This window comes from Ipomoea nil, unplaced genomic scaffold (genome assembly GCF_001879475.1).
Source record: "Ipomoea nil cultivar Tokyo-kokei standard unplaced genomic scaffold, Asagao_1.1 scaffold2159, whole genome shotgun sequence".
Taxonomy (NCBI): Eukaryota; Viridiplantae; Streptophyta; class Magnoliopsida; order Solanales; family Convolvulaceae; genus Ipomoea; species Ipomoea nil.
The window spans coordinates 185,468-212,613 of NW_017618587.1; the positions used below are offsets into that span (position 1 = coordinate 185,468).

General features: G+C 33.7%; 2 protein-coding genes and 1 long non-coding RNA gene across 4 annotated transcripts; 1 reads left to right on the top strand and 2 right to left on the bottom strand.

The window, feature by feature from the left end:
* Positions 1-1,562: 1,562 nt before the first annotated feature.
* Positions 1,563-5,576, bottom strand: LOC109149477 (calmodulin-binding protein 60 A-like). Of its 2 annotated transcripts, none has more exons than XM_019297261.1 (7): positions 5,253-5,576; positions 4,105-4,183; positions 3,823-3,902; positions 3,232-3,773; positions 2,968-3,128; positions 2,662-2,868; positions 1,563-2,565 (listed from the first exon to the last, which is right to left on the bottom strand). In XM_019297261.1, exons 1-7 carry the CDS (start codon positions 5,348-5,350, stop codon positions 1,966-1,968), a joined length of 1,767 nt encoding a protein of 588 aa, XP_019152806.1. In that variant the 5' UTR covers positions 5,351-5,576; the 3' UTR covers positions 1,563-1,965. The 2 variants fall into 2 exon arrangements, with proteins under 2 accessions (XP_019152806.1, XP_019152807.1); XM_019297262.1 differs by having other exon boundaries at positions 3,232-3,722; positions 3,850-3,902; positions 5,253-5,575.
* Positions 2,814-18,746, top strand: LOC109149482. The gene is made up of 3 exons (XR_002048962.1): positions 2,814-2,896; positions 12,251-12,256; positions 18,736-18,746. It is a non-coding gene; the product is annotated as an uncharacterized LOC109149482 (long non-coding RNA).
* LOC109149478 (U-box domain-containing protein 38-like) lies at positions 15,131-17,053 on the bottom strand. Its single transcript, XM_019297263.1, has one exon. The coding sequence runs from the start codon at positions 16,949-16,951 to the stop codon at positions 15,356-15,358; it is 1,596 nt and encodes a 531-aa protein (XP_019152808.1). The 5' UTR covers positions 16,952-17,053; the 3' UTR covers positions 15,131-15,355.
* Positions 18,747-27,146: the final 8,400 nt, after the last annotated feature.

Below are 27,146 nucleotides of genomic sequence, written 5' to 3' on the forward strand. Positions count from 1 at the left end.
CTCCTACTCTCCATTAGATGCTTGCTTTCCCCCCTATACATTAAAATAATCTTTACAAAAACAGCAGACATCCTATCTGATCTGAAATTGGGCATGCACTGACTAGTGACTACACACAAACAATATAATGTGAAGAGGAATATAATTCCTTCCACCACTAGTGAAAATTATGAAATTTCCGACCACCTAAAAATGATCTTAAATCAAGTTGAAAGTCTTGTTCCGACCACTTTTGATATCCAGAAAAACCTTTGTTGCTATTTTCGAACACTTTTTGATATTAACTTGATTTAAGATTACTTTCCGGTGGTTGAAAATTCCATAATTTCCAGTAGTGCACTAAGAAAATTGCCCAACATTTTCATTGTATTTATTTAATTTGCACTACATTAGGAATACTTTGGGTGTAATACATGACATTTAATTTGGTATGCTATTTCTTCTCCTATTTTATTCTACATACTCTATATATTCACAGTAACAAGCTAGTTTAATTTCTTGCCCTTGGTTGTTGTTCCAGGTAAATCTGGATCAGTGTTTTCAGATTCTATCTATCAGGTAGGCTATAATCATTGTTCGTCTCGTCTCATCCATCCGAACAGATCAGATCGAAGTAATCCGTTTTAATTCTCAAATGATAAAGCAAAGTACTAGTTTAAATGATATATCTATATATGGAGAACAATAAATTAAAGGATATCCGATCCATCCGAATATATATATCAGTGAGGACATCAATACATACCTGCTAAATTACAACAAGGATTGAGAACATCGATCTCCCACGCACCCTCTTGATCAGTACACGCAGTAGACTCCTTGAATTTGATTTGAAGTGTTTCAGATCAGTGATGCATCTGGGGCCAGGAGCTGTACAACGTAACAGTAACCTAGGCTTAGGACTATATATGCTAACAAACACACATTGAAACCAGACAACTTCCAAAATGAAATTTCTATAAAGGAGGAGTTGAGGACACCCCAAACAAGTGTCAAATTTATTGCAGATCAGATAGATAGATATTCATTTGGATCGGAGATGCATTTTATTTGAAAAATGAAGAGCATATATATGAAATAAGCAAGCAAACCCATCACACAAGGGTGAGTGAAAAAAAAAATTAAAGCAGACTGCATAAATACATATATGCTAGCTAGTAAAGGATTGGAACAACCTTGCCGGTTGCCACACAATATAATGTGGAAAAAAATTAGAATTCTCACAACATTTGGTACAAGTTTTGCATCATAGTAGCTAGCTTTCCAATCCCTTTGTCCATATATTTAACAGAAAAATACTGCTAGCTCGTATTAACCTTTTTTTTTTTTGTTAAGATCCCAAGCTAGGATTCTATGGTTGCTGAGTGTTGGATTTACGTTGTTGGGCATATATATCACATGATGAAACTTTGGATAGCACGTCATATTTGGCTAAACATTATGTTTAATTTACTGATAATATATGTACAAACGAGATATAAGTCTGCAAAAAATAAAAAATAATAATAATAATAATAACAATAATAAATGAAGATAGAAACATATCAACCTACAAGATAACAGCACAGAATAAAACTACTTAAAATTAAATGGAAATGGATCGGAGATATCGCACAAAGATGATATTCTCCACTACAGACTACAGTACAGTAAATCGACAGTCCACAACAATAAAACAATTCCAAGAAAAGAAAGGAGAACTGATGAGTACAAGCTAGCTAGCTAGGTATCATCCTTCCACAACACCTGCCACATATATGAATCTTCATAAGCTAATCAGAGCTTTAATTTTCACAACTATATATCTATATATATTGATGAGATGAATTTTCTGATGATTGAAGAGACTGCATGCATGCATCATAAATAAGCGTCTTCAATTCTGCAGTTGAACCCAGTACTTTTGTTGATTAATTGCCCGCAGCATTAAATACCATATATATATATATGTGTACTACTAGCTACTTAGTAATATGGAGGAGCCTTGTCTTTTCGATTAACACCTACACCACCCTTTCTAGCAACAATTCTCCTAACAGAGAACCACCTCAATACACTGAACAACATTTTCCATCTCCTCTGTGCCTTGTCTGGGGAGACCGCTGTGCGACCTAAAAAGCTATTCACAGCGCTCTGTAGATAAGAATCTGACTGCTCAAAGCTGGAGCTGTGAAGCGAATAATCAGAATCGAAGTAGGGTAGAGGCTCGTCCCCACAGAAAGGCTGAGTTACAGCATCTACTGTGTCGTAGATGAAGGAGTTTGTATCTCCTCCAGGCAACCTTAGTGGTTGCTCAAACCTAACATCCATACTGTCAATGCTATGCAAATCATAAGGATCCAACCCACTCAAACCCCCAATGGAGTATATGGATGGCATGTTATCAGGCGATGGTTGATAATCACACATCGGAGCCTTCTGTGATGCCAAAGCATTATTGGTGCCATCAGAATTAGCCATAGCGGATGAAGAGTGGATATTTGGAAACAGCGAGGACTCGTTGTCAAAACACACTACTTCTTCCCAGTGTTGAAGGGCAGAAATTACCAACTCACGTGCCTCAGCCTAAAAAAATCAAAGCAAAGAAAGATAAATTCACATGCCGGGCTTGCAGAAAAGAACAAATTAAAATTGCAGAAGCAAATTAGAAGCGTGCAGTGCCTTCTCAGTCTCAGATAGCTTTTCAGCAGGAATATACTGACAATCTACAAAAAGCCCCAACACTTGTGCCACGATGTTAAAAACCACGCCATTCTTTTGCTCAGATCCAGAAGCATAGTATGAGTACAATTTCTTGCCAAGTACACACGTTCTAGCATGTTCAACTGTCACTTCCCACATCTTCGTCGACATTCCTGTCCCAAGGATCTGCAAGGTTTCCATGCATACAGGTCTTGTCAATACTATCTACACATGCAAGTCCTTAAATCTTATATATGTTCTTGTAAATGCAAGCTAATGACTTACATTCCGAAGTCTTGCTGGATCAAGAGATAGTAAAGTCAGAAAATCCTTTACTGTATATATTCTTTCCTTGCTCAAACGCCTGTGGAATGCTCCATCTTTACCAATTTTTTCCAGCCTCCATACTTCATCCAAGAGGGATGGCGGATGATGCTTCTTGTATACTGCAAATCAATAAAAAGGGATGACAAATTAAATAATTTAGTTATTAAATATGTTCCTGTTTTCATCTTCACTCTTTAGTTACTGAAAACATGTGGAACTTACATTCTCCTCGGTGGTCCCTTACAACAAATGACTCTGTTTTTCCTTCTATAACTTTAATTCCATCAAAGTTATCCACAAGTCTTGCCCCAAGTCTGAACTTACGGCTTCTTGTCCAGCTTGAATTATCTGTAAAGGAAATATCACCAACCAAACCAACACCATCTTTAAGGTTCAGAATTGCATCCCCGTTAAGAAGAGCCTTCTTCCCTTCCCTTTCTCTCACAACGTTATCTCTAAATTCTTCAACTGTCCAATTATTCCCTTCATCACTGTCAAAATCTCCCTCAAGAACTACAATTTCCACCTTTGCAGATGATTCTGGGCCAGTTGTCACAACTTGTCCGGTAAGAGCATCAACCAAAGCGACTCTAAGACTTGAGCCATCCTCTCCTTCTATACGAGTTCCAGTAAATACAGGAGGAGATATAGAATCTAAAAATTTTAACTTGAGGCTTCTTAATTCATAAGGGTGTGCATCTTTCCCACCATTCCTACACAATACAAGTGCAAAGAATATCTCAATCAAAATAGGGGAATTATAGTAGAAAAAATCATTATCTATCTGTTTCATGAACATCAACTATATATATTGCTTGAAATCGGAGCCTGATTCCATACCGTTTCAAACTGGTCACGTACTTTCTCAATGCTATGTCAACTTCCTCTTTTACCTGTAAGCTCAGCTCCCATGAAATTGAAAGAGTTACTACATTTCTTACATACTAGTTAATTACAACGTTTGGAGACATTAAAATGTCCAAATTTTCAATAATCCAAAGGATTTTTTGGTTTTAAAACATAGTCATATCAATGGAAAGCAATTCACATTAAACTGCTAAAAGCATCAGAACAACTACAAGGATGTGAACTTACAACTCTACGTATCAAAGGCTCCAAAACGGGCTCCATAAAAGTCTGCATTTTTCGCATATTCATAACCTCCAACACCACACTATAAAATATATATATATATATATATATATATATATATACAAAGCATAATCAGTAACAATGGAAACAAAATCAATAATGTGTGTCTGTGTGTGTTTTTAAGATATAAGTTAGGCAAACTGTATGATAAAAATTAAGGAGCAAATATCTAAGGCAGTCGTTCTAATGTTCTAATTGTATATTTTAAAAGTTCATTCCTCAAAAGTACAAGTTAGACAAAAAAATATGTGAAAATAGTTCTCCATTATCTAAAAAAAAAAAGTAATTCTACATGTACTTCCAATTTGTACTCTCATTTTATACTCCCTATGGTTTGGCTGGCTTTGATTGCTCAATTTAGTAGGGGCATATGTTTATCCATTCATTTTTTTCTTTCCTCCAATCAAATTTGAACACAAGTAGTGGGAGTAAAAATTGGGAGGATATCAAGTATTTTTCAAAAAAAAAAAAATAGAGTTGAGAAACAATTGAAGTAAACATCGTCACCTTTGTAATATGTATTATGAAGCACCCAACAAATGCTGCACAAAGGTAGCAATAGTATACCACAAACAAGAAAGTGGCGACGCAGAGGGCACCATCAAAAAAGATAACGTTCAAACGCCATGTTTTGCATCAGCAAAAAGGAAAAAAAGAAAAACTTTTTCCCCAAAAACAAAAGCAACCCTCTTTTTGGCACACTAACATCCATTTACTAATCAACAAAAATTGAACTTCCACACTCGGTCAATTATACATAGCAATACAGTTTTAAGGAGACACCATATTATATTTGTCATTATTCTCTTTGGCAAAGCTAAAAGCTGTCGACTCTTTCTTTTGATTACTCCAAGAAGCAGCCATGGAAATTCCATTAAAGGCAACTAATAAATTCTACCCATTTAGAAACAGTAAAGTTCCCAACTTCACACTCAAGCAAGAATCTTGAATTCTTGAAATGGTCTTTTTATAGCGCACCAAGCTAAGCTAAGGTAGTTTAGATGAGGGTGTGAAATTAAAGTAAAGAAAAAAATTTCAAAGTTTAGAACTTTAAAGCAGCAGGCCGGAGTAGATGGGTATGAGAAGCTTACCTTTTGAGGGAAGGAATCTTCCGGCGGCGTTTATCGTCGGAAAGTCCGCCGTCGGGTAGAGACTTGTAATCCTCCTCGGGCTGCCGCTTCTGTGACATTTCCGATGACGGTCTGAAACTCCACAAGATACGGCGGCGTTAATGCTGATAACATTAAAAGTAATCCAATCAATCAGCAGGCGGAGCAAGCTAAGCACAGAGAGTGATGATGGAGATGGAGGAGAAAATCTGATTGTCCCAGAGGAGACAAGAAGACCAACATGCGTTAGGCGATGATGATGAAGCAGAAGATCAGAAGAAGATACGAATAAATAAAATAATACACTAATAATACGGAGGAGCGCGCAGAAGCACATATATAGAGATGATAGATGAGTACGTACGTGTATATACAATGTACAGATGACACTACTCAATCATAAAAATTAAAATAAAATAAATTAGAATGGCATTTCCTTTAAAGACGAAAGAACATAGAGAAATAAAGGAGAAGAAAACAAAAAAGTGGGCATATGGGTAATCAGGTAGAATTTGGCTGGGAGTGGAAACTTAAGTGAGAGAATGTATAGTATGTGGTTTCGCGATGGTTATGTTACTGTTGGTACGTTTTGGGATTATTCCCAGGCCATGGAAAACGACGCCACATTCTATTCTATTCTATTCTATATTAATTAATTAATTCATGAGTGGGCCAGGAATTGAATTTTCTTGCATGGAATGAAGTCGAAATTAATTATTACAGCCAACAAAGGAACGAACGAACCTCTTCTTCACTGCAGTCTGCAGTGATTATGGACGTAATCCAGACAAATTAAGCGAAAGAGAAAGGAAGAAGGTAAACCCAAACCGCGTTGCCCCACCCATCACCCATAAATATGGTCCCGTACTTGCATTGGAACGATGTCTCTGCACTGCACTTGTCCCATTCCAACTCTTTAATTCTACTTCAAATTTTAAAACAACTTTTATATATCCTCCATTCAAATTGCATTCAAACCATATCATCGCTATCTAAAGCCGCATTCTCTATCAAATTAATAACACTAATTCACAACACTCATATATTTGGTAAAATAGTTAGCTTATCAGTCAATTTTAACTTATTTAATCACTATATGTTTGACTTGGTTAAAAAATTAATGTAAGTGTTTGATTAATTAGCCTTTTGTAATTTTAAAATGCTAAAATTTTAAAAAATGCTCAAAATAATTTTTTTCAATTACCATTTTGTAATAATAATAAATTATATCAAACAGCTTTCAGCTAATAGCTATTTATCAAACAAGACCAAAAACTCAAATTTAAAATTTTATGATTACTAAGCTATTTAAGTCAATTATCAAATTAACTTGATTGGATTGTCACTTGAATTCTATTACACGTTTCATTTTTTTTTTCATGGATCAAATTTTATTTTGATTTATACTCTAAAATATATTCTTTCTTAAAATATTAATGTTTACTGTTATAAAATTAATACTTTAATTTAATGTGTAGTTTTAATATTTTAAACATTCAAAATTTAATCTACATGCCTCAAATTAATTTAATCAAAATGATTATGAAAGCAGCAAGCTAAGTTGACAAAAAGAAATTTGTGATAGGGGAAGTATTAGTTAGCCCATTGTAATCTTAAGGAGTTGCAGTTTCAACATTAGTTAGAATTTAAAAGTTATGAAATAACAACAGTATTGAGACTATTACTTTAGTTTGATTTTTTTTATTAAAAAAAAAGTTAATATTACTATGTAATACTTTTTTTTAACAAATTTTTCTTTAGTTATTTTTTTTAGTTTAATGCAATATTATATTTTAAAAGATTTGAGATATATGATAATTGATAAGTAATTAATCAAAATTGCATAGTCACCTGGTGTAGCGTCACAAGGACAAAAGTTGGTAGAATATAGCACAAATATGGAATGTTTTTGCAGATCTACTTTTGAATATTATAATTACAAAAAATAATACTCCGTATTAATGATTAGGTAATACTATAGAATGAGATAAGTATTCCCTAATTATTATATAATAATAATAATAATAATAATAATAATAATAATAATAATAATAATAACAACATATTTAGATTAAGCATTTGCTTATAAATTAAGTACATTTAAAAAAGTCACAACTCACTACTCCATTTAATTTTTAAACATGTTCAATAATTTACAACATATTCCACACCCACCTAATTCATACGCAAATTCAATCATTTAGTGGGAGGAAAAATTACAATTCCTCTAATCTTTATGGAATTAAAATCTCATGTCCCCCTGATATTTTCAATTTCGTGATTTTTGATAAGAAAAAAAGATACTTTTGAGACAATATTACCCTTTTCTTTTTAACCTAAAATTAATATTTTATTTGTCCACTATAATAAGTATGAACATTTTAGTCTTTATACTACTTATTCCCTTTCAAATTTCATAGATACCAAATGGCTATAATTAAAATTTTCAATAATTCTATTTAATTATGCAAATTAAACCAAACATTGAAATTTAAATTCTCACATTATTATCATTTTATTCCTCTTTGCAATATATTTCCCCCTAATTTATTCATTACAAATTTACAACAAAATGCCCTGTTAAAGTTGATCGTAAAATATTGTAAATGTTCCGTCACACAAAACTTGCATAAACATAGAAAAGCATAAAAATTAAGAATGATTAAATAAAAATGTGGTAGTGAGTCTAACCGTAACCAAAACAACGAGTCATGGAAACTTCGTTGTGTTACAGCACATAAGTCCAAAGAGGTTAGGACTTAGGAGGATATCACCACAAAATCCTTTCAATTCGTATACTAATCCGTACTGCTAATTCAATTCAGTCTGCATCACTCAACATATACTTTGAGTATGTAAAATCAAAAGGGTGGTGGCCCATTTCCTCTTTAATTACATTTGTACCCTATCCCTATGTACAATTGATGATCAAATATCTGTATCTTTTACGTAAAAATAAAATAATATAATCACTATTTAAAATGTATAATAAATAAAACATAAAATTTATATAATATTTAGTATGTATATGCATTTTGTGAAATGCGTGCATGAAACGTACCCAAAGGAGTATATTTGTAAGAGACGATATGAGGTGACATGTTAGTGAGTTCAATTTAGAGCATCATTATTTGCAATTTTTACTTGATTTTTGACAATTAGAGAGTATAATTTTTCATTAGTTTTTCCTCTTGTAAATTGTGATTTTTAATGAGTCCATGCAAAGAGAGAAAAAGAAAAAAGCAGCACAAAATTATGGGCATTGAGCGCAAATCTGCGCCCTGTATGCACGCGCCATTCTAGGCACATAAACGCAGGCTTTATCTTTTTTCGCTTTTTTGTCAGAAATTGTTTTTTTTTTTCTCCCCCTTTTCTCTTTGTGCTATCTCCACGAAAAAAATCTAAAAAAACGTTATATTACGTTAGAGCAATCCCAATAGTGAATCTTTTGGGGTTTTTGCAGGTAATAACAAATTGAGCAGTGATTTTTAGTTAATGGGGAAATTAAAGTAATTTTTTGGTAAATTTTCTCTGGTAAGTGTTTAATTTTTGACAGGAAAAAAAAAAAAAAAAAAAAAAAGTTAGACGCACGCTTATAACACACAACTTGCAACAAGAGGCCGTTGGACGATTCAAAGTGGCCGCCAGCTGGCAATCACTCTCGATCTTTCTTTTTAATTTAATTTTTTTTTTTTTTATGTTTTTCAAATGCTTTACTTTTGTTTTTTTCTTTTATGGTAGCCGTTGCTTTACGGCCACCATTTTGTTTTTGTCTTTTTAACTTTATTGTTTTTATTTTTTTTCTTATTAAAAACATTAAACATGTAACATAATTTTAATAATATATTTTATTTGAATTAAAATTTTATAATTATATATTTATTTTAATTTAAGCATAATTAAAATAATTATTATAATTATAATTTTTATAATGATAATAAATAAAGAAATAATTAAAATATAGTGGAGTAAAATGGTAGATTGGTAGGTCTATAAAAAATTAAAAAATTAAAAAATTAAAATTAATGGAAGTGTAGTTTTTGGATTGAGTGAGAATGTGAGATTGGACTTGTTTAGTTATTGGCGGATTCTTCAAAATTTTAGCGGAGTCACCAACTTTAGCGTTTTGTCCAAGGTCAAAACGCCAAAGACATTATTTGGTTAACAACGATTTGTTCCAAACCGTTGATTTTTAAAACGCGGCATATAACAGCGTTTCACTTTGACGTTTTGAATATTTGCCCAAAACGGCCTTACTTTAATTAAAAAAAAAAATCAATATTCATTCAAATTCAAAGGAGAAGCCTCAGGCTTTATTAACAATGAACCCTGAGGCTTCTATTTCCCTGCCCATCCGATGTGGGAACCGGATGGGCTGGGAAGTAGAAGGGTGCGTTGAGCTCCTCTTTTAATGAAGGAGCTCAACGCCCTCTTTTCATTATCTGTTTTCGATGTGGGATCAGTTTTGACCCCACATCACTTTCTTTCTTTCTTTTTTTTTAAAATTTTTTTTTTTGATTATTATTATTGTATGTATATCATTTTGGTCATTTTACATGTTAATTGCTAATTTTACTAAACATTTTTTTACAAATCGCTAATACAATCTGATCTACTGGTTAAACTCGCTAATACAATTCACTACTTTTTATCCGCTAATACAAACCGCTAACCGCTGATTATCAAGCAAAACCATAGTTGATAATAAGATGTATGTTTGGACCAAAATAATAATAATAATAATAATAATAATAATAATAATAATAAAAGTCACTCTTACCTTAAATGGGTCCTACACTTGCATCTCTGATTCTTTATTGAGGTGATGAGTGATGACTACTACAGTAGTGGACTCTATTTCTTCCTCCCTTCTTACTGACACGCATCTCTGCCTGACTGCATCACTGTACCCTACATACGGACTAATCAATCCATCTCAACTTACCTCCTAAATTCCATCTCTTATGTATTTATGTTCCGCACGTAACGTTTTTTATTCACGTTATAAATTCTTAAATTTATTTTAGTCCCACGTACTACCATCAACTAATACGTTAATAACTAAGCTTACATTAAAAAAAAAAAATTGGATGAAACTATGGAAGAAGCAGAGCTAAAGTAGTATATATGACAATTTATCTCGTGTATCAATATTAGGATACAAGGTTTAGAGCATTCACAATAGTTAATTTCCGTTGCGGTTTTTAAGGGATTATTGTAAATGTAATTAGGAAAGAGAACGTGGGAGGGAGTGAAAAAAGAAAAGAAAAAAACTGAATTAAAAAAAAAAAATATATATATATATATATATATATATATTTATATAATTGCAGTACATGTCAGGCACACGCGCCTAACGCGTCTGACGTGCCACTGAGTGCCTGCTTTGGCGAAGTTGTGCACGAAACACGCACAATGTTTCTTTTTCTTTCTTCAATTTTACACATAACGTTGTTTCAATATGTAGCACTTTGCACATGAACCCCTCTATTCTCTCTCTTACATTTTCTCTCCTAGTTGTCATCACTTTTGTTCACATTCTCCCTAAAATAACATATGATAATGTTGCTCTTAGAGACACAAGTTGAGATTTGTGTGTTTAGAGTGGTTTTACTGGTTTGTGGGCTGGACACATGCATGGGGGCTCACATGTGTGGGTATTGGTAAGCGAGTCACGAACATAACGTACGATTGGTACGAATGGGAGGAAGATGACGTTTGGGGCAAATTATTATGTGGATTCCCATTTAAAAAAATACACAATTTACACATTGAATATTCATAATTTACACACTAAATATTTATAATTTAAATGGTGAATATTTAGTACCTAAATTGTGTATTTTGAACCTAGGTCCATCTTGCTGTGGACCATGGTATATGTAGTAGTGTGGACCATGAAATATGTATTATTTCAATTACACTTCAATTTCAATTGACAATATTGCTGTATTTTATAGTTTTATTTTCCCTCCATACTAATTTCATTATAGAAAATAAAAAAGTATCATTTTAATTGTACTATAGTTTCATTGGGTGATATATATTATTCATTGAGCTCTATTTTTTTTTGTTTCATTTTCCATACACACTAGTTTAATTACAATAATGTTGAAGACTTGAAGTATTATTTTAATTGCACTTCAGGTCATTTGATAATATATGTTATTGTATAACTTTGAATTTTAGTTTCATTTCTCACGCATAATAATTTCATTATAGCAATACTAAAATATCATTTTAATTATACTACAATTTCATTTGACAATAATATGTTTTGTTTTTTAGTTTCATTTTCCACACACTACTTTCATTATAGTAACACTAAAATATCATTTTAATTCTACAACAATTTTCATCGGTTCACTGTATAACAATTGTGTATTGTGTACTTTAATTCAAAAATTATATATCAATCAATATATTATGTGTATTCATTATTCAGTTAATAAATTACGGAGTATGTGTTTGTAAATAAATTGAAGGTACATAATATGTTATCTAGATGTACATAATATGTTAATTGCATATTATGTGCCTACAGTCATCATATTATATACATGTAATTAACATGTTATTTGCATATAGTTAATAAATTATATGACTTCAATTTATTTTTAAACGACATATAAATTGTGTATTTTTAGTATTGAAATTATGAACTTCGAGAATATAAATTGTATTTCTAAGTCAAAACACATAACAACTGTAGAATGGAATTCGTGAATACAATACATGATCATCAAAAATCCTAATTTGTTAATATTGTGTGACTACAGTATTTGAAAGGAACTTGTGAATACAAAACAAAACAATCAATTATATATATATATATATATATATATATATATATATATATATATATTAACATTGTGTGTTCGTAGTATACAAATTATAAATTTTAAAGATAAATTGTGAACATTTGAATCTGGGTCCACGAAATAATTTGCGAAGATGACGCACTAAAATACTCCATGGAGTAATTCGTTGCTTTAATAAAGCTAGAGGAGAAATCAAGTGGCTTGTAGTCCACTGGTATCGGGTTGTTCCCCTAAGTGGGAGGTGTAAAGTTCAAACCTCAATCGAAACAAATAGTGTGTAAAAAAAAAAAAAAAAAAAAAAAAAAAGAGGAGAATGTAATGGTCAGACGTAGCCCAAGCATTATACTGTGCTTAGGTAGCCCACAAACACTATTAATGCATTACTGGACGCTATAGACTTGGACGGCAAATTATGCTGTTCATCCGTATGCACCAAGCATGGTGCATACGGATGAAAAAACGACGTCGTTTTTATAAAACGCGAGTCTCCTCTTAAAAAAAAAAATTAGGTTCGAAACTATAATTCCATAATCGATGAACTATAATTCCATAATCGATGAACTATAATTCCATAATCTAATCTATGAACTAAAATTTTCAGAATGAATGAACTAAAATTCCAGAATCTATGAACTAAAATTTTCAGAATGAATGAACTAAAATTCCAGAATCTATGAACTAAAATTTCAGAATCGATGAACTATAATTCCAGAATCGATGAACTATAGTTCCATAATCGATGAACTATAATTCCATAATCCATGAACTAAAATTCCATAATGAATGAACAAAATAATGTTGTTACTAGGAATCGAACCTGAATTTTTTTTTTAAAGAGGAGACGCGCGTTTTTAATAAAACGACGTCGTTTTTGCATCTGTATGCACCATGCATGGTGCATACAGATGCACAGCATAACTATTCGACTTGGACTGCCCCGCTCTGCCTGTATCAATTCAGCTACAACTTTACACATCAAAAAATTATTGGTCCATAATTACAATACATACTACTATCGGTCCATCAAATCTTTAACCCAAACAAGAGAAGGATGATCACAATGTAGATCAACATTCACCATGAGTATTGTAGATCATGATTCAAGTTGTGTACTTTCAATTAACAATTTATGTATATTGTACATAATCCGTTGATTTTGCGCCTACACTAGTGATGGCTTTATGACTATCGAGACTCGAGAGTGTTTGTTTTACCATACTCAAAGTCAATGATCAAATTCTTCATGTTTGGTTGATGATGGTTGAATGCCTCCCACTCAATCACATCACTCAGGTTGAATGCTTATTTACTTTAAAACACCAAAAAGTTTCCGCCCATAACCCTTTTCCGTGGGTACTTGTACATGCTAATTGTGTTATAATTAATGCATTAAACTCTCTTAAATAAAGCCCCACCAATTAAGAAAGTAATTACAGAACAAAAATTGTTTTTAATTATGTAACTGCCAATATTAATGATTTCACGCTAACCTTCAACCTTTTTCCACCGTCCAGGATGAATATGCAAGTTTCGAGACCGAGTATCGGTTTGACTACCCTAACTCATCACTAACACCAAGTATCGGTTTGATTATCCCTACCCTAATCAATCACATCCCTCAGTGGGCGGCCAGGAATATCAACATACGTAGCTGTCATGGTGTTGTTTCCGAACCCACCGATTGAATGTAGGACACGTGTCAGTCATGTCGAGAGCTTGGCATGTGTCTCCCTTCTTCCACTATAAGTAACGCACTTAATGCTAGAGGGGGACTTTTGGACATCTTCAGCTCCCACATCTATGCTCTTTGACATCACGTAGTTTACCGAGATTAGGACTATAACAAGACCTTAATATGACTGACCCATTAGTTCAATTCGTACGTATTTGAGACTTCACAGCGTATTTACAACATCAATCATGATAATAATAATAATAAAAGTAATCTAATGTAAAATTGTTCAATCATGTGATACTTTCTTCCCAATGTCCATTAATGAAAACAAAATACCACCTCCTCCACAAAGAAAACTTTTTTCCTCAAAACTAAGGAAAACATTTTTCCTTGTGATTTTTTTTTTTTCATAAACAAAACAAAGAACATTTCAATTTTTTTTTTTTTGCAAATTTAAAGAATTTTTTCTTTTTATGAAAAACTTTTTCCATTCAACTAAACATGCTCTTAAAACTTTTTTTGAGTACTAGGAAATGGAATTAGACCTCCTACTAAACTTGTTTTAAAGTGCCCTTATATTAATTATACGTACCTTCGTACTCCATTCAATATACAACAAACATTAACACAACAAGTTTCATAAACATGATTATAGTCGTGGTCCACTTGTCCTAGGCTAGGCGTGTTCGACCAGTAACCACACCAACTACAAGTTGCCAGTTAAGGTCCAAAGGATTGACCAACTTGCTACATTATAATATCTTTCTACTAGAATTATAATACGAACCCTAGCATAATTCTTTGTCTAATTTGTTAGGCACTTCCTTTTCATTTTAAATAAAATTTGCTAGGCACTACTTTCCCATTTTATGAAAAAGAAATTACAGTGAACACTTTAATAAGATAAATGAGTGTTTGGTAAATAGTTGTTAGCTGTTATTTAATTACTCTAGTTGATAGCGGTAGCTAATCTATTGTAACAAAATATTTGATAAATTAGTTATTAATTGATAATTTTTTTTTTAATATTATTGACTCTATTATAAGGTAGTACTTGTTCTATATTTTCTTTAACTATTACAATCCAAGGTGCTTGGCAGTTGTTAATTGATAGTTAATTATATGCAAAATAACTTTTCAAAAAAACTTATAAAAAACTTGTTTTGAATTGAAACATTTTGGAACAATAAGTCGTTACAAAACACTAATTTATTAAATGCTAATTTATTGAGTATTTCACCAAGTCAAACACTAATTTATTGAGTATTTCACCAAGTCAAACAGCTAATAATAGTCGAACAATCCAAAATTAACTATAAGCTAACTATATTAACAAACATGACTGAAATATATAAGAATATGGATCATGAAAACTACAATAAATCAGTCCTGAAGATCCCATTTTCATTCATAAACCTAATCTATTTACACAACAAATAACAGTCCCTGTGCAAATAATTCCCATCAAATACTTGAACAGAAAAAAAAAAAAAAAAAAAAAAAAAAAAAAAGAGTCAAAATTTGACCAAACACCAAAAAAAAAAAAAAAAATCACTAAAATACACCTTTACCAATTCTTCTCACTTGACTTAGAACTCGGTTGAGTTAGGACTAAGCAGACTATTCCCAACTCGGTACCGAGTCCGACTCAGCCCACCTTCCAACACGTCTTCCCAATCCACATCCTCGCCACCGCCGTCGTCGTCGTCCCGGCCTCTCAGCGCCACCAGCAACCTCTTAGCCTTCTCCTTTGCCCGCTCGCTTCCTCTCTCCATTATCACTTGCAAAACCTCCGCCGCCTTTGCCTCCTTCGCCAACCCCTTGAACCTCAAACTCCCTTGACTCAGTGAGTAGAGAGCCGCCACGCAATTCTCTCGAGTCGACTCGTCCAACTCCGGGTCCCTTAGCATCTCCACCACCACCTCCACCGCGTGACCGTCCAGCAAAGCCGTCTTCCCCTCCGCGCAAACCGCCAAATTACACACTACCAGCACCACTCTTCCCGCCAAGTCTCCGCTCTTCATCATCCCAAGCAGCGCACTGGCGGCTCCGAGCTTAATCAGCTTCGCCCGGTTGCTCTGCACCAAAGTTAAATGATAAAGCGCGAGCGCCGAGTCGTGGCGAGTCCGCTCAGTCCCCGCCCTGAGTGCGTGCAGAAGCGGCGGCAACGAACCCAAGACACCAATAGCCGTCTTGTTGTCGTCCTCGAGCGCCAAACTGAAAATCGCGCCGGCGGCGTGCTCCTGCGACTCATCGAACCCGCCCTTCAGAACATCAATCAACAAGGGAACAATCCCAGCCCTAACGATCTTCACCTTATTGACTTTCGCGAGAGAGAGGTTGACCAATGCGGCGGCGGCGTTCGCCTGAATTCCGGCGTACTTGGACACTATCAGCGGCTTCAGTGCCGCTAAAAGCCGCGAAGAGCAAAGCGAGACTCTAGCTTCCTCGTTAGCCCTAGTCATCTTTCTCAGCTCGATCACAGCTTGCTCCTGGTCAAAGACATCCAATTTCTTAAACTGCACCACATAATATTCATCCTCGGACGACGACGTAGAAGCAGAAGACGGAGTTTCGTCGGAAATGATCTCCGACGAATTCGATTGGGACGAGGGAGTGGAAAAGCAAACCGGTCGAGTAGTAAAGGGCAGTAAAGGAGAGCCGCTGGCAATCACTGACTCTTCTGAGCTGGAGGAAGAGTAAAAATTGTGATTATTCCTGGGATTCAACTCCGTGGCGGCGTGAGAATGCAAGACCGGAGGATGATCTGCAACCTGTCTAAGCAATTCCTTTTCCGAAACCCGAAATCTCGAATCTTCTTGACTACGACCCGAACCAACCATCATGGATCGAACAGTGGACTCGATGGCGTAATAATCCGGCTGCTTGGGTTTCTCGGCGCCGGACTTGTCGCACCAGCTAAGAATCGCAGTCCTGAGAGCCAAATTAGGAATCACGGCGGTGAAATCAGGGGTGGCACCGTCGGAAAGCTGGGGTTGAAAAGCCAAATCTTTGCAGACCTGAACAGAAGTGCGCTCGAAGGTTTGGCCGGAGGAAACGACGACGGGATCGAACATTAATCCCCCCAAAATGGGGCAAAGATATTCCGTGGGAGGATCTTTCTTGCCGAGTTTAGACGAAGGCGATCTATGAAACGAGAACCTCCACCTCCCATAACCACCCATCAGATCTTTTGCAGCAAAAAATGTAAAATCGGAAGTGAGGTGTGAAGCAGAGGAAGAACACAGATGTAATTGAGAGGATGATAATTAATTGAGGAGATGACAGAGTGGATCGGTCATCGGAGGAGATAACGTTGTCAAAACTAACCCCGTAGAAAGGGTCAGGTAATTCTGTGTTTAGGCGTTTAGCGCACTTAATTACAATTTACTATACAAAACTTACTAAGCGTGGTACTGGTGGACCCCTTCTTTTGACTGGGTATCATCTATTTGAGACATTTTCCCTACAAACCAAAAGTAAAATCACATCTGAATCGCTTTTTCCCCATACAAAATATTGCACTACACATATAATCTTTTTTTTTTTTTTTCCTCTCGAAATAATCTCATATTTTACTATAACACATTACAGGAATCAAATATAATTATTATCTCATAAAAAAAAAAGGAAGCTGAATGACCTATAAGTCTATAACATCAAAGTCTAATAGAATGACAAATTAATTTGGGCCCCTATTGTTAGTTATGAAATATATAGGATGAAGCGAACTCATTGACGCTTAACCCTTTATTCGGTGTAAAAAAAAGGTATAGTCTAAGTGGTTGAATACTTGAATTCATTCATAGGTAGGGATAATAATATGTGGAGCTTAACATGACGAGGCCGTCTCAAAGTTGTACTGACAAAAGAACAAATTGTAGTTGACAATTATATCTTTAAGTCATAAGTATTTATGAGTTAACTCCTTGTAATTTGTGTTAGTTACATTACAATATAAATACATCTCATTGTGAATAAATATTTTTGGTTCGACTCGTCTAATCGTCTATACCTTATCTAAAATCTAATAAACTACATAGAAAAAGTAAAATCAGTGTTAACAAGAATTAAACTCATAACATTTTGATACATAAATCATGTCAACATTACTCAAACACTCATTTGGGCCATTTTAATCCTATTTGATTACATAGAAAACTTATCAACTAATTTTAACTTGTTTGATCACTGTTAGTTGTTTGACTTGGTTAAATAATCAATATGCGCATTTTTTAATTCATTTTTTGTAATTTCTAATTTACCAAACATTTTTCTACAACTAGCTAATTAATACTATCAATTAGTCAAACCTATTAACTCAATAGAATAACAACTACTCCCCTTTGTTTTTAGACTTGCGAGATAGTCATGTGGCCGTGTTTATGAGCGATTCCATTCTTAAATTTTTTTTTTGGAATAAGGGCCAAATTGGCCACTGAACGTAACGCGAAAGTGCAATCAGGCCACTCAACCTAAAAAAAGTGCAATTAGCCCATCCAACAGTCCAAATTCCTTCAATTTCACCTGCTAGCCGGTGGAAAGCCATTCTTTCCGGTTTCACGCTGAGGTGGCATTCTACGTGGCATTAGTAGACAATTTCATTATTTCCTTCATTTTTTTTCCCTTTTCTACCGTGATATATATGAAATTTAAATTAAATAAAAAATGACAAAAGCAAATTAAACCATCAAAACCCACCCAAATCCCCTAATTGATGAAATACAGTTCGTCTATTCCATATTACTCTCTCTACTAGAAGAAATCCCCAAATCAAAGAAATCCCCAACAATGTTCGAAGCAAATTCGTTGTTTTGAAGACTTTGGAGGCTTTCACTTCGCATTTTCAATTTCTTTTGTTCAGGTATGAATTTGTTGGTTTCGATTTGTTTGTTATTTATTTTTGTGATAATGTTGCGACTGTATATTGTTTGTAAACTTAAATGCCGACATCTCTGGTTTTGTTTAGTTTTGTTGTTGTACTATATAGTCCATCCTTGTCGTTTGCTAAGCTTTGTTGTACAGAACTTGATGTTGTTTGGTGTGCATTCTGTAATGGAAAACTGAGTCACAGTTGTGGTCCCTAAACCATAATAAAGTTGAAAATTGCTTATATTGTTTAATGGAATTTGGAGTCAGAGTTGTGGTCCCTAAACCATAACACTAAAGTAGTAGAAAAGTACTCACTGTCTAAACCCTAAAAATGTTGGTTACTGCCTAAAAATGTTGAGTCAGAATTGTCTAACATAAACCCTAAAAATTCAGTCAGGTTTTTTTATATAACTGGATAAATTGTGTAATTTAAATGCTTTGAATGGTTTGTTTTGTTGTTAGGTTTTGTAGTGATGACCACTGTAGAACTACAAATACACCATGGGGGGAATTTTGTTAAAGATAAAGAACCGCAGTACATAAATGGGGATGTTTGGTGTGTTGATATAGACCCAGATTTACTTTCATATCCACACTTGGTGAAGTTTATAAAAGAAGGTCAGTGTGGAAAAATAGAGACAATGTATTATAAAGCACTCCATGAGCCATTGGACAAACTAAGACTGTTGTGGAATGATGCAAGTGTGCTAGACCTCACTACACTAGCAATTAGATTTAAATCATGTGATATATATGTAGATCATGGAATAGATGATGTTGAATTAGTTCCAGGTCATTTGTTACCTGGTGATGAAGGAAATGGTGAAGGGAGTGATGAAGGGAATGGTGAAGGGAGTGATGAAGGGAATGAAGGTGATGAAGATGATGATGATTCTCATGAAGTAGACAGTGAGAATTCTGATTTTGAAAATGATGTTGGAGGAGTTACACAAGAGAATGATACAGTTGAGGGAAATGGAAAGGAAAATGAGGTTAAGGGCAAGGACAATGAAGTGAACCTAGATGGCTCTAAATAAAAAACAGTTGAGGGTGAGGCATGTAGTGATGACTACTATTATGACTCAGCAGACCCACCAACCCAAGAGTCAGAGGAAGAAGAAGTTGAACAACATATAACACCTCCATCTAAAAAATATAAGCTGCCAGCGTATAATCCAGAATGTGATTTCCCTGAGCTTGAAAAAGGGATGTTATTTGAGGATGCAACACAGTTTAAGACTGCCATGATCAAGTATGCAGTGCACTTTAAAAGAAATATATACTTTTACAAGAATGAGAGTATGAGGGTGAGGGTTAAATGTGTTGAGGGCTGTCCTTTTGTTTGTCATTGTAGTTGGGAAGAAAGGTATATGTGTTTCCAGCTGAAAACATGCCTACTTGAGCATAGGTGCAATAACAAATACAAGCTCAAATTGGTTACTCAAAAATGGTTGGAACAAAAGTACGAGGATATAATTATAAAAGACCCAACCATGCAACATACCAAGCTTAGGGATCATATTCAGTCTGAGTTGAAGATTAATTTGACCATCACTATGGTGAGAAGGGTACAAAAAGCAGTTTTACACAGGGTGAATCTAGGGTATTCAGAGCAATTCAAGAGAATAAGAGATTATGGTGAAGAATGTTTGAACTCTAATCTTGGAAGCACTGTAAAGATTCATACTACTAAGGTAGTTCCAGAAACACCTTCTACATTTCAGAGAATATATATTTGTTTCCAAGCAATGAAAAGTGGGTTTCTATCTGGGTGTAGACCTATAATTGGTTTGGATGGTTGTTTTCTTAAAGGGGGGATGAAAGGTGAGCTCTTAGCTGCTGTTGGGAGGGATTCAAATAATCAGATGTATCCAATAGCTTGGGCAGTTGTTGAGATAGAAAACACAGACTCTTGGAGATGGATTTTACAGTTGTTGATTAAGGACTTGGCTATTAACAATAGCTGGAATTGGACAATAATTTCAGATCAACAAAAGGTACTCTACATTATTTCATATTTACTTCTATTTTTTATTCTGTTTCTTGTTAACAATAAGTACAGTTTCTGATTCTGCTTTCATTAGTACAGTTTTTTATGCTGTTTCTTGTTAACAATAGCTGAAATAAGTACAGTTTCTGATTCTCATTTCATAAGTACTTCTGCTTTCATAAGTACAGTTTTTTATTCTGTTTCTTGTTAACAAAAGCTTAAATAAGTATAGTTTCTGATTCTATTTCTGTTTGTGTTTAAATAAGCTTAAATAACTACAGTTTTTATTTGTGTTTCTATTTCTATTTCTGTAGGGTTTAGTGAGTGTTATCCAGGAGCTTTTGCCAAATGTGGAACATAGGAACTGTGCAAGACATATACATGCTAATTGGAGCAAGAAACATAGAGGAAAGGTAATGAAAAGGCACTTTTGGATGTGTGCAAATGCAACCACTACACAGCAGTTTGAAGCAATGGTTGAGCAACTAGGATTAAAGGATGCACAAGCTAAAGCTGATTTGGCCAACTATCCTGCAAAGTATTGGTGTAAGGCTTTCATGAGAACTGAAGTGAAATGTGATTCAATAGACAACAACATGTGTGAAGCATTTAATGGAACAATAGTTAAGGCAAGGAGCAAGCCAATAGTGAAGATGTTGGAAGATATAAGGGTAGCTACCATGACAAGGATTGCAAGATGCAGAAAAGCGGTAGAGAAATGGCCTGGTAACTTTGGACCTAGGATAATGAAAAAGCTCAATGAGAACATTGTTGAAAGTATAGGTTGGCATGTTGACTTCAACGGGGATGATGGATATGAGATCAAGAAGGGAAGGCAACAATTCAAAGTGAAGCTACAAAGGAAAACATGTTCCTGTAGATCTTGGGACCTAACAGGTATACCTTGTGCACATGCTTGTTGTGCCATATTTGATCTAGGTAGAGATCCAGAGCAATACATTGATGAATGCTACTCCAAGGAAGTGTACAACAACATTTACAGTCACACTATCCAGCCACTCAATGGTGAACTCTGCTGGCCTAGAACTAATTCTGAAGAAATACTAGCACCTTTACCAAGGCCAATGACTGGTAGACCAAAGAAAAAAAGAACCCGTGAGCCTAATGAACCCCCTGTTGGAAAAATTTCAAGGCAAGGTCGAATCATGACATGTTCAATTTGTAAACAAAAGGGACATCAAAAGAGAGTTTGCCCTACAAAGAGTTCTATGCCATCTGCTGTTTCAGGTGGTGCTTCTGCCTCGACTTCTACACCAGTTTCTGCCTCAACTTCTAGGAGAAGTAAACAAAGAAAAAGATCAGGTGGCTTTGGTGTATACATCAACCCAAATACTGGAGCACAAATATTAAATGTAAGTAAATCATTGTTCTTATATTTAAATAATTTCAGATTTAATAACTACCGTGACTAATGTATTAACCTTTATGCGTTATGTAGCCTGGACAAAGAGGACAACAAGTGCTATCAGTTGGAGGGAATACAAGTGCATCTACCAAGAAGAATCAGTAGTTCCAGAAGTTAGGGCATTTAGACTTCTAGTGGAACAATCTTTTTGTAATGATATTTTGGCTATTAACTATGTAAAGTTGTGAATGCTACTGCCAAATGCCAACTTCTAGCCTAATATTTTGCTATATGCATTTTGTAACTTCTAGCCTAATTAACTGTGTAAACTTGTGAATGCTACTGCCAAATGCATTTTGTAACTTCTAGCCTAATTTTCTGGTTTATGAGTTATGGTGTATGGTTTCTGTTTGGCAGCTTTATGGTTTAATTTTTCTGGTTTATGAGTTATGGTGTATGGTTTCTGTTGGGCAGCTTTATGGTTTAATTTTTCTGGTTTATGAGTTATGGTGTATGATTTCTGTTTGGCAGCTTTTGCTTGGTTATGTTTTTTTCTTGCAGTTTGACAGATGGCTTATAACAGTTCAATAAACATGACCATTCTTGCATAAAATGACCATTTAACTCATTGGTAGATGACTTATAACAATTCAATAAACATGACCATTCTGGCCTAAAATGACCACTTAACTCATTGGCAGATGGCTTATAACAGTTCAATAAACATGACCATTCTTGCCTAAAATGACCACTTAACTCATTTGCAATTATAATACCAACATCTCTCAAAGATGACCATATCAATAAACTAGCATTAAACAAAATAAACTTGAAAGTTGAAAATCAGTAAACAACAATGCATTAAACCATACCATGACAGCTAGCATTAATTTACATAATACAACCAAGTTGAGGTTTCTTCATAAACTTACATTAAACCATACCATGGCAGCTAAAACAATTACAACTACAACTTTAGCCATTTTTACAGAATTATGGTGCCCAATTCCATCCATTTTCTTCATAGCTTCTTCAATACTCCCCAATCTCGTTTGGACCACCACAACTTCATCTCTTAAACTTCTAACAAGCCTTTTTAACTCCATTAAATCTGTTTTGGTAGATTCATACTCTATAGGTCCAATTCCTTGCATAATATCCTCAACGAAAACGAAAAATCCACATCCATTGCCCTGAAAAAAGTACGATAATTCTGAAGAAAACTAAAACAAAAAATGATATAACAAAAGTAAAAAAATCTAACCTTCCAATTTTGGCATCCAAAAAATTTCATTCCACTATCCCGAGCTGTGCATAATGGGGATTTCAATCCGCATTTACAGTACATAGATGGCTCGTATTGGAGAGTATAATTGCGATTCGGTAATTTTGGAGAAGTTGAAGACGACCTTGAAGTAGAAAAAGCCATTGCACTTACCACTGCGACTAGGGTGTCTGTAAGAAGAAGAGAAATAGAAGAACAACGATATTTGGAACCAGTGAACGACTAAGGCTAGGGTTTTCGGAATCAAGAAGCGAAAGAAGAGCGAAGGAAGTTGAAGAGGGAAGGAGTCTGAAGCAATTTGGGAATTTGGGTGGATTTGGGTTGTTTTGGTGATGTTAATACACGGTGGAAAAGGGAATAAATGAAGGAAATAATGAAATTGTCTACTAATGCCACGTAGAATGCCACATCAGCGTGAAACCGGAAAGAATGGCTTTCCACCGGCTAGCAGGTGAAATTGGAGGAATTTGGACTGTTGGATGGGCTAATTGCACTTTTTTTAGGTTGAGTAGCCTGATTGCACTTTCGCGTTACGTTCAGTGGCCAATTTGGCCCTTATTCCTTTTTTTTTTTAATAGTACGTTCACCGACCAATTAAACCATTGGGGATTCTTTAGGTCCGACAGTAACTTCCTATTATAACTTATGATTACATCAACTTTTTCTTTTGACATCACTTACACTCAGCTTGAAGAATTATTCAATAATGGAAGTACGACTTTATCAAATTTGCCATCCTATAACTAATACAAATTTGTGTGTATATATATATATATATATATATATATATATATATATATATATAATTTGGATCAAATAAAAAGAGATGTCAAGGTAAAATATGGGATGAGATCTTAACTCTTGATTTAGTCCAAATCAATGCTCTTGAATGAAGGGGAAAAAAAATAAAAATACAATGACATTTTGATATTTTTTTCTAAATTTAAAGTGTATAGTTTTATACTACAAGCACAAAGAGTAATATCAGTTAAAAAATGTGATGGCATATAACCATATAGGTAATATTTTATAACTTTGAAGTGCACATATTTATAGAAATATTCACAAGTTTATTTACATTATAAGTATGGACAAATTTTCTCATTTTTTAGACCTAGGACAAATCAACGACTCATATCTTATCGCATGTTTTACATATGCACATCTTTTAACATGATATTGACCCTATATATAAAAAGACAAATTTCACAACGATTAATTCATATTAACAAATGAATATAAAAGAAAGTTGTATTTACCATGTTTGATTGTGAGATTTTCAAAAATTATTTTTTCATGTAGCATTATTCTTCTATAAAACATTTTTATTTAATTTGTAGTAATCAAATTTAGAGAGTAATTTAATTTGAATAGGTTGGCATGTTATGAGGAATCATTGCTTAAACTATATATGTTACCTACATACCTAGCTAGCTACTATATTGTATTATTACTATTTAAAGTGTAAATTATTTAAGTAGCTAGATACATGAGCTGAGATTGGTCAGAATGGCGCAAATCCTATTGTATAGTTAGTTGAGGTCAACTCGAATTGTAATCAAGGTCAACCATGCATCGTTTATTTTATTTTGGAGTGAATTGGAAGACTAAACGTGCAGTGTTTGTTCGTTTGTATGTAGCTAGGAATTTTCAGGCTGAGAATATTGACGAAAATTGTTTACTTTTATTTTCATTTCATGAATAATTTTTTTTTTTATTTTTCTTGATTTTTTTTCCAACATTTATTTGACTGGGTTGTAAGTAAGCTTAATTTTAGATTCATCAAACAATATAATATATTGATTGAAGTCAACCCTGTGTAATTAAAACATATATACTTAATTAATAAAATAAACTAGTAGGATAATTATTATGACCATAGTCAATTACATATATATACAGTTAGCTCGGGTTGAAACTTGAAACCATGCCAGCTTATACATGACTACTTTTTCGTCAGATTTAAACATGTTTTCACGTTTCTGATTTTTGTTTAATTTAATTTATCTGTACAGCTTTTTTGTCCATTAACAAAATAAAAATAAAAAGGAAAAAGGAACTTTTTGATGCGTGCGACATGAGATTCAAATTATCTACTGCCAATAAATTAAAGATCATTATTCTTATCAAGTACAAAAATGTCATGCATGCCTTTTATCTCAAACAATATTAATGTTTCTTGCCTACGTTTCCCATTCAAGATATGTTTAATCTTTGAATTTTCAATTGATATATACTTCCTGAAATCATATTAAAAAGTTTAAGTAACAATCTTTAACTTTAACATGAGATCGATATGATAAACCATTACCACTAACTTGAAAAGACTTGTAATAATTAATAAAATTTAAAATTATTTTAGTATGGAACACTTACGTAATTTAAATAAAATTTGTCATATATTTCAAGTCTTTATATTTGTAATGGATATATCTTCCTTGGAAATAAATTTGGATATATTTAAGAAAGTATAGGGCCCATTATTTAGAATGCATATCATTCTGATGTTTAAAAGCAACAAATAAAGTAGAAAGAAATAAGAATGCTTTCTGCCCACTAACACTGTATCTGAATTGATAAACCAGGACTAATTGGGCTCTAATTTGTTCACTTCTTAACGTTTCCAATACATTCTGCACCATTAGTGCGTGCTAGCTTTTAGTTAAGTTTAAAGATGAGGACAAACCAAAAAACAAAACAAAAAAAAAAAACAAAAAAAAAAAAAAAAAGAGAAGAAACTTTTCATAATATGCACGTACAAATCACAATAATAGTCTGTTTGTATATATAATCGATCTTCTCAAATTTAAATTTCCCTTAAGTTTATTATTATTAATATAAAAATGTTCCCTGCCTTATCTTTAAGTTTATTAAATTTTAACGTTCATTAACAAATAACAATTTAAAAAATTATACAATACTATGTCATATTATCATGTCCTTGTAGGAAATCGAAGTGGATCTGTTATGGATTATTATGAGAGAAAGACGTTAAATATTTTATTAATTGAAGCATGTGTTTTCTTTCAACTTACGTGTGCGAGTTTCAAGCAAGACGTGGACTATAGTCCATATCCATGACCTTCGACATGAAGTTGGTTTTGATATATGTATGTATATAGGTGTATATATGGCAATCGAAGTTCTTAACTGGTAAGCAAAGGAAATTCCACTTTTTGTACGTTGGTTTCTCGTCCAGAAAAATCTGTAGTACATCCATGCAACTATACATATAAAACTCGGACCATACAAATTCAAAACCCTTAATTATATGCATGCATGTCTCTCTCATGAATCTAGCCGCCCAACTTTGTGAACTATATATGTAAAGACTGCGCTGCTTTGCGTAAAGTCTGAATTTTTTTTTTAGGTTTTAAGAATGCAATAAAGTTTGTGCTTTGTGGTTACAAGTCCAAATCCTCTATTTAATTTAGTGCATTTAGTGAACCCTTTTTTCATAATGAAAACGATTGATTGATGGAATTGGATTATTCAAATTGCTCTTAATCTTTTCCACCACTAAACCATCCATATCCCCAGCCGCAACTTTCTTTTTTTCTCCATATTTCCACACCCCATAAGAAAAAGAAAAACACTCTGATCTACCGGCCTGTATGATATATATCGACTCCTACATCATATCATATTAAAATATTATATATATATATATATATATATATATATATATATATATATATATTATTTTTTTTTTTATTTGGAGAATATAGAGACTCATATAAGAGTAGACATACCAACAAAAGTATAGGATACCAAGTACCTAACAATTTGATGACATCATCACTATTATTTTTCATATAGAAGGTCTCCATTCGGGGTACTAAAATAACAAAATAAAAAAATAAAAAA